The sequence below is a fragment of the Durio zibethinus genome, chromosome 16 (assembly GCF_047325235.1).
Source record: "Durio zibethinus cultivar Kanyao isolate XHJ-2024 chromosome 16, ASM4732523v1, whole genome shotgun sequence".
Lineage (NCBI taxonomy): Eukaryota > Viridiplantae > Streptophyta > Magnoliopsida > Malvales > Malvaceae > Durio > Durio zibethinus.
This window is the reverse complement of record NC_143177.1, coordinates 20,724,637-20,736,741: the sequence shown is the minus strand read 5'-3', so window position 1 is coordinate 20,736,741 and position 12,105 is coordinate 20,724,637. Positions and strand designations below refer to the sequence as shown.

Sequence of the window (12,105 nt, the reverse complement as noted above, 5' to 3'; positions counted from 1 at the left end):
AATAAAAAAGGGAAAAAACCCCCTCTCTCACGTGGATTATAATGAAAAATTATCTCATACCTGATGATAGAATTTTTAAACTCTTCTAGTAGAGACGGGGCAAACGGATGAGTTTAGGCGGTTCCGACCATTTGAGTTTTTGCTAGTTTCGAGTTTTGAGTAATTACATTTTTTTTTTGGATTTGAATCTTTTCATTAAATCATTTCGAATTCAGATTCGAAATAATCACATCATTTTTTTAAAATTTTATCAGAAAATGTAACATTTTAATATTTTTTAATACGAATCAAATTTTTTCTGATCATTTCTGAATTCAAATTTTTTTAATTTTGAATTTTTTATTTCTTTATCAAATCAAGTTGATTTTTTTTTTTTTTTTGAATTCAGAATCTTTAATTTTTTTATTTATCAAATCAAGTTCAGATTCTTTCCAACAATTTTGGGTTCATTTTGCCATCTATATTAACACGTGGGATACCCGTTGCTTTATATATTTTGTATGCCCCTTTCTCACTTTGTTTCTAAGATGAGTTGCTTGGAGGCTAAATTCCAAGCCGGCTTGCCATCCACATACTCCGGACGCTATCAGCATTTTGTTGGACCTCACTCCTCAGTTGTTATTTCATTTGACAAAAGCATGATGATGTGAAGACCAAGCATAAAGCCTATGCATTATAATTTTTCTTTAATACTTCATATTAAGAGATATTCAGCATCCAAGTTTACATACATGCATAGAATAAAAATCAAACGCATGCAACTAGTTTTTACATTTCATTATTGGTGGAATGGCTGCTTTTGACGTTCAAACATAAAGTTTCTAGGCACTACGACCAGAAAATATATGCATTGAAAGATAAACAAATTGCATTGAGAAGAGTAAGCAAGAATGGCATTATCAACCCAAACCTTCATTGTATTTAAAGACACAATCGTACAGCCTTCCTCCAAGAAACTGAGCAACTTCTGGATGTTTCACCTGTAAAAAAGGGTGACCTATAATGTTCGATGAAATTTTGCAATGTCCTGTTAACTGAAATGCTGCAAAAGGAATGTAGATAGAGGTGAAACCATTACCATTCCGATCTTAAGGGAATCGCACTTAAACCGAGCGTAAAGATTAGTCTCTATTCCACGACCCTGCAAAAAAAGCAATGAATATATCAAAATACCACATACAGTTTGTCAACAAGGATACAACCCGAGCATAGAACATGCAACTGCACATATAGAATAATGATAGACAAACCTAAACTAAATAAAATATAAACCACAGACAGCAACTTTGTCAACCTATTCAACCAATACGTGATAAAGATTTTTATCATTGATGATTTTGCTCATCATTAAACATGTTAAACACTGACTCAATCTATAAACAACATTATAATCCATCCACTTACCTATTTGGACTATAGATAACACTGTTTGTATAGCTGGGGTTCAAGTTTGGTTCTTGTCAAGTTCTCAAAGTCATAAAGATTTAACATGAGCAAACAAATAAAAATTTTCAACCCAGAAATCTTCTGGACATTAACTTAAAGTTGTGGAATATGAAAAACCTACCATGCCTTCCAAAATAACTAGGCCTGCATCACTTGCCAGGTAGGCAAGCTTTTGTGATACTCTTGTAAGATCAATAACCTGCAAAAACAGAAGAGACTATTACTTCAATAACCAACAAATAAATTGTTTATTGAGTTTGGATGCATTAGGCAAATAGCACAGCTGCATCGTACCGGTAAATCATTACCAGAATTGGCAGTCAAAAGATTTGAGGTATCAACACCAACAAGCTTACCATCTTCATCCTTCAACTGGTAAATTAGCATTTAATGTCAGATTAAACCAAAAAAGTAAAAAAAAAAAAAATGATAATTCCAATTCTGTTTTTCTTTATATCACCTTTGATATAATCTCAACCAGCTCAGAATAAGTTACATCATTGATGGAAGGTAAGTCATTAGCCGCCAAAACAACCTGAGCAAATAGGAAAAAATGACATACTAATTGATTTTTTTTCTAATGAATATCTACCCTTACTTAAGATTGATCATACATCAGGAAACAGTGAAATGCTTTTGTAAAGCAAAATCTATGAGTAATTTAATTTTTTAATTAATAACAAAACCACACATTGAAAGAAAGCAATAGTGACTAACTCAGAATCATGTCATTTTTAATCTTGATAGTTTAATCTACTCTTAGCATCCTCGTATGAGGATACATAGCACTATTAAATTGAAAGTAGGAAGACAGCTTCATGACACTAAATATATCTGAGACAGACTTAAAGATTGTTGAAACCATTAACACATGGATGACAAATTTTGAAGCTTCTTTTCTTTTTTATTGTTTTCCATATTATCAGTAAACAGAAACTTTGTTTTTTATAAAAGAACAGAAACTTATAACACCGATACACATGCATATGTATAAAATATATATCATCGAAAATATACATGAAAAAGTTCTTGGGATTTTGACTACAAACCTGGGTCCCACGTCGGAGCAACTCTCTTGCAAATGGCAAAATACCCAAGATCACATCTGCACCAGAGTTGTCAACAAAAATGACTGCCTGCCATTGCAAACAAAAAAAATTAGTTGGGAAATAAGACACATGTACAACAGCATTAACTTCTTTCAACTTTATTCAAAAAGTGAGCACTGCAAATAGAAAAATTGTTTTGCTAAATTCATTATGTACGGACTGGCCTTTTTCCAAGATTTCTTGCTCCATTTTGCTTTAAAAATGTCCAAGTCATCAATGACCCAAGGTCGAGGAACAAGATTTTGACAACTAGCTAAAAAGGACATTCCATCTCTTGAGAAAACCTCAGCAAGCTTCAAAAGGAGAAAGAAAATAGTTCAAACAAAAAGTAAGTACCACTGCAAAAGTTATCCCTATGACAATAAATTTAATTCAGAATGAGTATCGATACCACATAAATCATCTCAACCAGATTGCATGAAACATGGTATAGCATAGGCCGACCAAAAGAGAAGATTTTCATTTATCAATGATAGTTCATCCATGGGCAAAGATGACCACGGCAACAATAACAAAACCATGATCTAAGCGAAAAATGTTAAAAAGGAAAAAAAAAAAAAAGGGTCTCAGGAAGCATGAGAAATACAAGACAATTTCTGTTGTAACAAATCCAGATAAAGCCAAGAGATTATTATGATTCAAGTTGCCTATCTAAGACAACTGTCGTTCAATTCTTGATGGAGATCAGTTCTAAACATAATAAGTTTGAAACCACACCAACAAATACGATATGGCACATAGAGTGAGTGTAAATACTTTTGACGATAATGATGATTGATGAGGTCAATATCACATTATGATTGAACTACCTGTGCAGAACCAAGGTCGAATATGTTTCCAGCAAATATTCCTCTAACCAGATTCTCCAGACGCTTCCCTCCTTCTTCAATATTATCATTAAGACGAACTACATCCGGAAATAGGGAGATGGCCTTTGCATTTTCTTCATCCTGTTGCAAGTTTTCCAAATCAGAAGAACATGGTTAACAAAGAGGAACAGCATAAAACACTGGCAACTATATATCTTAATGCCTAACGCCTCCATTTCCTTCTTTTCTCACATTGCAAGTTGAACAATAGAAATTGTAAGATGAACATAACAAGTATATGCGCACAATCCCTCCTTCCATCCGCAATGTTGGTTTTGTTTGTCATTCCTTGAAAAGGTATCAGTTTACTACAAAGAAAATAAAATCACCAGTATCGTCCATCCAAGTTGATATATTTTCACTCATCAAAATTATATAGTTATAAATCGGTATTCTGACTGCTTGAATGTAAAACTACAGTTTTTAACATTGCAAGAAGCTGTAGCATATAGTGTTAATACTCACTTTGACTTTCTTGAATATATCTCTAAATCCCAATTCTCTAAGAATCTGTTCGCGAAGTCTGCAGAGAAGCTACATAACCCCAAAACTAACATGAGTGAACACATATCTTCAAGAAAAACCATTCTGAAATCCATGAAGTAATATGTAGAAATTAGTTTCAAGAAATTTGACTTACAATACAATCAGGTGGCCCGCCATGGCTTTCAGGATCTTTCTTTAAGTCGTCAAGTATCTCTGCATACCTATCACAAAATTAAGGAAACAAAAACACAAATGCGATAAAAAAAAAAAATATTGAAGGAGACGGTGGCAGATGCTTATAAGCAAACCACTTAGGCATGCTTTGGTAGAGAAGCACAAGAAATTTAGGGGGTAAAACGCCAATACCTTTGAGCAAATTTCTCAGCTTTAGCTGGAGCATCAGCCACAGTATTATCGCTCTCAGCTCGTTTCCTGCATCAAATTGAAGTAATGAGAATAACTCTCCAGAAAACACAGATAGTAAACTTTCATCATTTTAGTTTATCATTACCGCCTAATTATCAGCAAAGCAATTTATTAAAAATAAAAATTAAAAAAAGGTAAAATTCATCAAAACAACAATCATTAGAGTGGAATAACGTAATCGGAGAACCTCAAATTACCCATTTTTTTCAGAAAAAAAAAAAAAAAAAAAAGAGAAGAAAGCAAGATACAGAAAGAGTGGAAATAAAGAAAACGAAAAAGGGGTACTTGAAGGAGGGAATGGAATTGCGGAAGAGGTCGATCGAGGCGATTTCGGTAGGGGTAGCCTTTCGAGGATTATCGGAAGGGAATCTGTAGGGAATGGTGCATGCCCTGTAGTTGGATTCGATGGGCGTCGTCAACAATGGAAACACCACCATCCCTGATTCGCTCTCCATCCCTTTTCTTTTCTTTGCCCAGTAGCTAACCCCCACGCTAAGATATCCTATATAGATCCTCCCTGAAGGTTTGGGTGTTTCTTCTATTTTCTCTTCTCGCAAATGTTTAGCAATCAAAGTAAAACCGACATGAACACGAGAGTTAAAGAGAATCTCTTCTACTATTTATAAATATCGAAAAAAAAAAAAAACATGCTTTTTGTTTGTTTCCTTTTTTAGGCACGTTTGAGGATGCGATGTTTCTCTACTTCAATCGTTTCTTTCTCATGTTGGAACACGCCGTCAAACCAATGTCTTCTTCTTTTGCGTTAATTAGTAAGTGTTTCTTTTATGTTAATTAGGTAAGCACTCGTGAGATGTTGCGGGTTATTTACTTCTAAAAAAAATAATTAAAAAATTAAATAAGGATGCGTAAATATTCAAATTGATATTTTATCTGGAATTAAGTTAATATTGGTTTTAAAAAATATATTTTTATTTAATTGAAATAGATAGAAATTTATTTGATATTTCTGTCAATTGACTTATTTTATTTTAAAATCTATTTAATAAACATATTGAAAAATATGAAATAAATAAATAAATGGAGGTGTTATGTGACATCTTAAGTAACATTTTTTAATAAAATTTAAATAAAATTAAATAAATATAAAATATATACTACGGAGTGGTTTGGATAAAGTATTCTAAATTCATTGTTTATTCATCCCTACTTTTCTATAAACAAAATATCCCATTTGATTCAATACTAATTTTTAAAAAAATGCTCATTATTGAGATTAATTTAAATTTATTGGATTATTTTATCAAACAAAAATATGGTGGCTTAATATTTTTTTTGTTTGCTATCTCTATTTTTTTCTAATTTATTTATTAAAAAATGAAAAAATCTACATAAGGGTGACATATGAATAACTAAATTGACATCTTATTATCACAAAATATATCTAATTAAACAATAAAAATCTAAAACAAAAGAATTTATAGAAAAGAAAAAAAGCAACAAAAAAGTAAAAAATAACCCATAGAATGTATCGCATAGGCAACCCCATAAAATATTAAATAATAATTTTATTAATATAATATATATAAATATAAAATTCACTTAATAATAAAATATATTTTATATTTACCATGAAATAAGTTTGGATAAAGTATAATAAACAAACTTTCGCCTTAATGTCATTTTTATAAAAATATTAATTTTTAAATTAAATTATTAAATAATAATTTGATTAATTAAAAAATAATAAATAATAAAAATAAAATAGGATGTTACGTTTATACATTCATTTTTTTTTTCAAAAAATGATCTTATTTTTAAAAAAAGAAAATAAGATAAAAGAAAAAATAAAAGGAAGAAAGTTGAATTACCACAAGATATTTGAAATGATGAATTTTTTTAAAAAAATTTATATCATGGATTTAAAAAAAAAAAAAGATTGAAAAGGGAAAATAAAATCAAATTCGAGTGTCACATCAATACATCTGCTAATATTTTTTATTAAAAATTATCAAATTAAAAGAAATAAAACCAAAGAATATGAAAGTATATGTTTTAAATATTCATGTCAAATGGACCTATAATAAAGAAATTTTTTTTAAATTTTTTTAAAATATTAATTTAAAAAATAGCTAAAAATTGAAAAAGCTAAAAAGTGAGTTAAATGACTTTACCTGTGGCAAATTCACATACTCTTGATATCAAGTAGATTTAAAAAAATAAAAATTATTTATTAAATATATAAAAAAAAGAAATAAAAAGTTAAAAAAATAAAACATATGACGTACCATTAATATCAAATGAGTCTAAAAAAAATAAAATAAAAAATTATTTTTTAAATTTAAAAAAAGTTTAAAAAAATGCAAAAGAAAAGTAAAAAAAAAAATTGGCATAAGTGTTTCACAACACTACAAGAAAATCTGATATATAATAATGCTCAAAAAAGCATCAGTAAAACTTCAAAATCCATCAGTATAACACCGTAAACCCTATACCGACGGTCAAAATATGTTTTCTTACAAATTTTTTACTGTCAATATATCTCTTATCAATATAGACCTATACTGAAGGTTTTTAATGTGTCGGAATAGCTTACAAAGATATACCTACAGTTCAAGACCATCAGTAAATGTATATTTGTTGGCGTAGCATCTGTTGTGTGTTTCACCATTATACCTTTTATCGACAGTTAACACTTGTCAATATAAACTTGTATGTTTTAATTTTTCTCGCTTATACCAACAGTTAATGGTAGTCAATATAGACTCATATATTTTATTTTTTTTCAACTTATACCAATGATGTCTCTATTAGTATATCTTTTACAAATGGTCAATACCCATTAGTAGTCTTATGTGTTTTAATTTTTACCAATAGTCCGTGATGACTGTTAGTATAGCCTGAAATATTTTAATAGTAAAATATGTCGGTATAAATTTTAAGGCATCGGTAAAAAAATTTTTTGAATTATATTTTTAAGTATTAATATTAATTGATTTATAATCATAATATGATATTGTTTCATATAAAGTAAAAATACACAAAAAAGTAAAATATTTAATAACATTTGAAATAAAACAGCAACCAAATTATTTTATAATCCACAAATTTAAAATAAGTTAAGAACTAACATCATTGTACCAAATCCTAAAAAAAAAAAAAAAAGAACATTAATATCTATAATTGAATGTCTACAAACATGGTGCTCAAAGTTTGCATCAAAGAATCTTCCTAGTACTATTACTAATGGTTGAACCTCAAAATTTCTATATATATTCCTAATAATATTTTGAAGATTGCTCACATCATATGCATATTGATTTGTTGCAACTCTTGTTCCAATGCCAGAGCCACATAATTCATTTCCCAATTAGCTAGATTGTTATTTAAGAAATTCCTATAAAAGCGAAACAGGCATTTAAATTTCAAAAAGAAAGATTTTTTCTGTATTGTTTTTATTTGAGAGGCCTAAGGATAAGCTGCTTACTAGATTAAGAGGAAAAGCTCTTCCCTAGCTACATGTTCCATAGTCACATTTATCAAGAGGCCACCAATTCATAGTAGAACAAATGAAGTTTTCATCAATTTTTTCTATTGAAGTTGTTCCATTAACAAAAATAATGCCCTTAATAACATTTTCAGGCCTTTCTCTACTTTTTAAGGTGACAAAGACAGAGCTAGATTCATCCAATATAGCCAAAAATACAAAAAAAAAAAAAAGGCATGCTTGATGACACAAAATTGAAATGCAAAAAATGAAAAATACCTTTGAGAAATGACGAGAGTCTCGATGCTTCAACTTTGATTCAGCTCTAAAACAAAATGGATGTCAATTGGTTTAAGTTAGTAAAGTCAGTGCGAGGTGGAGAGAGTTAGTGGGAGGTGAAGATTAAGTATGTAGAGCCGGTGAGAGGTGGAGAAAAAAATATGATTTAAATTCATAAGCTCATCATCTTTTTTGGGATTATTCAAAGCGTTTTTTGCCAAAAACGCATGAATAATTCCTTACAAAAAATTCAATGGGGTTATTCAAGGTATTTTTAGCCAAAAAGGCATTGAATAATTCCGTCAATAAATTGTTATGAATGATTATTGAAGAAATTTTTTGGCCAAAAATGCCTTTATTAATCCCCTCAATAAATTTTTATGAGGGATTATTAAAGGTATTTTTTATCAAAAACGCTTTCAATAATCCCTTATAAAATTTTTCAAGAGATTATTAAAGGCATTTTTTACTAAAAATGCCCTTAATAACACTCTTAATAAATTTTTATGAGAGATTATTGAATGCATTTTTTGTCAAAAATACCTTCAATAATCCCCTTAATGAATTTTTATGAGGGATTATTGTATGTATTTTTTTGTCAAAAACACTTTCAATAATCTTTTCCAAATTTTTTCAAGAAATTATTGAAGGCATTTTTAGCAAAAAACACCTTCAATAATCCCTTCTAAATTTTATTGAGAGGGATTATTAAAGGTATTTTTGGACAAAAATACCTTCAATAATCTCCTCTAAATTTTTTTTAGGGATTATTGAATGTGTTTTTGGCAAAAAACGCTTTCAATAATCCCTTCAATAAATTTTTATGAGGGATTATTAAAGGCATTTTTGATAAAAAAAAGGCCTTCAATAATAATTTTCAAATTTTTTTAGAGGATTATTGAATGCGTTTTTTATCAAAAAAAAACCTTCAATAATTTCTTTAATAAATTTTTATAAGGGATTATTGAAGATATTTTTTGCCAAAAATACCTTCAATAATCCCTCTTTAAAATTTTTTATATGGATTATTGAAGGCGTTATGACTGAAAACACCTTCAATATTCTCTCTTCAAAATTTTTGAATGGATTATTAAAGGCGTTTTTGGCTAAAAATGATTTCAATAATCCCATTCAATTTTTTGTAAGCCAATAGTTTTTTTTAAGCCAATACTGATGATTACATTAATAACCATCAGTATATAACATATTTATATTGACGGATAGTCATATATCGTCAGAAAAAGTTTATTTATACTGACGGTTAAATAAAATATTGATATAAGCATGATATATTCTGATCTATTAAAAATCTGTCAATAAAAGTCTCTTTTACTAACAGAATTTAACCGTTAGTAAATAATTCATATAAAGAAATTTTTGTATGGATTATTGAAAGCGTTTTTGGTCGAAAACGCCTTTAATAATCTATTTTCAAAATTTTTTGAATGAATTATTGAAGACGTTTTTAGCCAAAACGCCTTCAATAATTTCATTTAATTTTTTGTAAGCCAATAATTTTTTTGTTTTGAGCATATACTAACGATTACATTAATAACCATCAGTATAAAATATATTTATACTGACGGATAGTCATATACCATAAAAAAAAGTTACCGAAGCTGAGACATAACATCCAAAACCTTACTTTCACCCAAGTTTGATTTAAAAAAAAAAAAAAAAACTCAATCTAAATGATCTCTAATTAAAAGAAAGTGCACCAATTAAATTATAATGAATTGAAACCAATCAGATATGGGTTATTTTGTCATCTATATCTCAATTAACTTTTTTATTATAAAATTTATTTAATAAAAAAACAAAAGTAAAAAAATTAAATAAAAAAAACCCAGAAAAAAAATAAAAGCTTTAAAAAAACAAAGAAAATGAATAAAAAAAGGGAGTTGCCCACATGAACAGCTATGAAGGGATGGAATGCCTTAAATAAATCTCCAACCTGGTCTTATTTTTAAAATAAATCTTGACTTGATCTCCATTTTTTTAGAAAACGCACTATGTTAGATCGTTGCAAATCAAAACCACTTAAATACAAATTGTTTTATCATCCCTATCTTTAGTGACATCTTTTACAAAATTATTTAATAAAAAAATAATAAAAAAGCCAAATTAAAAAGTTAAAAAAAAAAAAAATGGAGAAAGGATGAGATGCCATGTATACATCCTCTCCTTCTTATATTCTCTACAAAATTAAAAATATAGATGCGAAGAAATATCTTTGAAATTTAAAATTTTTATTATGATACTTAAATTATAAATATATTAATTAATATGGTTAATTTCAAATGATGACACATGATGGACAAATAACAATATCACTTTAATTAACAAATTTCTAATTTAGGTACCATGTTGAAAATTTTTAAATTTTGTATATTATATTGAATATTTTACTATAATTCAAGAATTATTTATGATATTATTCATTTATTTTCCTATATAGTATTACTATTATTCTATATTTTTTTATGTAAGGATCTTATTTTAAGGGAATTAACTAATCAAATTAATTTAATTCAAGTAATTAGTTAGTTATCAAATAAATTTAAAGTTGTCAAAAATGATTTTTAAAAAATTTTGATTTTTGATTAATTTAGTTTGATAACTAAAATAAGTGAATTAATTAAAATTTTAATAAAAATATAAAACTTAAAATATATAAAAATGAATTGTTTTATTTTGTAAATTGTAAGACTTTTTAAATTAAATATATTTTAATATAAATATATTTTATTATTTAATTAATTCAAAAATTAATCAAATTAATCATATTAGATTCATTCGGTTAAATTTTAACATAGCAAAAAAAGTGAACCCAATACTAAAAATTAATGATTTGAATTAATTTGATCTAAGACTTTGACATTACCATTAATTCAGGATTTAATAATTGTCGTAAAATATGGATGTTAGTGTTACAATTCTTTTATTAACAGAATTCAAAAGAATTGAAACTTAAACATTACTATTTTCATAAAGAGAGAAAACAAACCTCTTAATTTGAGTATTTGATGGTGATAATAGTTATGCACATACTCCTTTTTTTTTTAACTTTTTGTTTTGAAAAAAAATAGTTAAATTATACAATTAGCTCTTATATTTATATAAAATTTGAACTTTAATCTTTATATAATAATTTATATAGATTAGATTCTCATACTAGTTTAATTTAACAATGTTAGTCCAATTGATAATAGTGTTAGTTGATATCCGTTAAATAGCTAATGTGATCGTTGACCATACTGATGTGATGTTGACTTTAATGACGTAGCAATGACTTATTAACGTGATAATCGAATTGATGAAATCAGTTGTTAAATTATGTAAATCATCTCTGTACTCATACCAAATTTTATATTTAATCCCTATACTTACATAAAATTTGAAACTTAGTCCATGTACTTGCACGAAATTTAAAATTTAGTCTTTATTCTCACATAAAATTGTTATTTGATAGTTTTAGTAACTTAACGTTGGATCACTGGAACTTTTTATTTCGATGGCCGATATGGTCCAACTTTAGATGCTTTTAATAGTACAAAATGTGATTTTTCTAGTGGTATAATTGATTTGTTCAAATGATCTATAAGCTAATTAATAGAATCGAAGTTTCAAAGTAGGCATTATGAATTTGGAATCCAAAAAATTTGACTTGTTTGTGATGATTTGCAAAATTTTGACCTATTAAACTTAGATTTCTTAAAATCATTTTTGCCAAAACAAAATTCTAAGTTGTAATATTACATTTCTATGTGAAATTCATGCTTTATTTTGTCACTAAAAACTGTAAGATGTTATAAATTTTGTGGTTCAAAGTAAGCTAAATATTCACAAAATGCCAAAAAATTTTAAATTTAAAAATTTTATTTTTAATTAATTTTAAAATTATTTTCAACAAATATTTGATGTGTTTAGTTATAAATTACATAAATTTTAGTTATACTATTTTTAATGAATTTTTACTTATTTTAATATATTTTTACTATATTAATTTCAAGTTATTAGCTTGTTATAAAATTATTAAGTTAAA

General features: G+C 27.3%; 1 protein-coding gene across 2 annotated transcripts; it reads right to left on the bottom strand.

The window, feature by feature from the left end:
• Positions 1-430: 430 nt before the first annotated feature.
• On the bottom strand, positions 431-5,005 carry LOC111298636 (damage-control phosphatase At2g17340-like). Of its 2 annotated transcripts, XM_089745350.1 has the most exons (12): positions 4,622-4,998; positions 4,277-4,342; positions 4,065-4,131; positions 3,890-3,958; positions 3,365-3,505; positions 2,716-2,848; positions 2,496-2,578; positions 1,907-1,981; positions 1,741-1,818; positions 1,568-1,645; positions 1,079-1,141; positions 440-980 (listed from the first exon to the last, which is right to left on the bottom strand). In XM_089745350.1, the coding sequence occupies exons 1-12, from the start codon at positions 4,789-4,791 to the stop codon at positions 900-902; spliced, it is 1,104 nt and encodes a 367-aa protein (XP_089601476.1). In that variant the 5' UTR covers positions 4,792-4,998; the 3' UTR covers positions 440-899. The 2 variants fall into 2 exon arrangements, with proteins under 2 accessions (XP_022749097.2, XP_089601476.1); XM_022893362.2 differs by lacking the exon at positions 2,716-2,848 and having other exon boundaries at positions 431-980; positions 2,496-2,582; positions 4,622-5,005.
• Positions 5,006-12,105: the final 7,100 nt, after the last annotated feature.

Excerpts from the sequence above, each read along its gene's own strand:
- LOC111298636 (XM_089745350.1), bottom strand. The coding sequence starts at position 4,791 with ATGGAGAGCGAATCAGGGATGGTGGTGTTTCCATTGTTGACGACGCCC. Across the intron at positions 1,982-2,495 it reads TGCTCCGACGTGGGACCCAG|GTTGTTTTGGCGGCTAATGA; the intron begins GTTTGTAGTCAA and ends CTATTTGCTCAG. Across the intron at positions 981-1,078 it reads ATTCCCTTAAGATCGGAATG|GTGAAACATCCAGAAGTTGC; the intron begins GTAATGGTTTCA and ends CCTTTTTTACAG.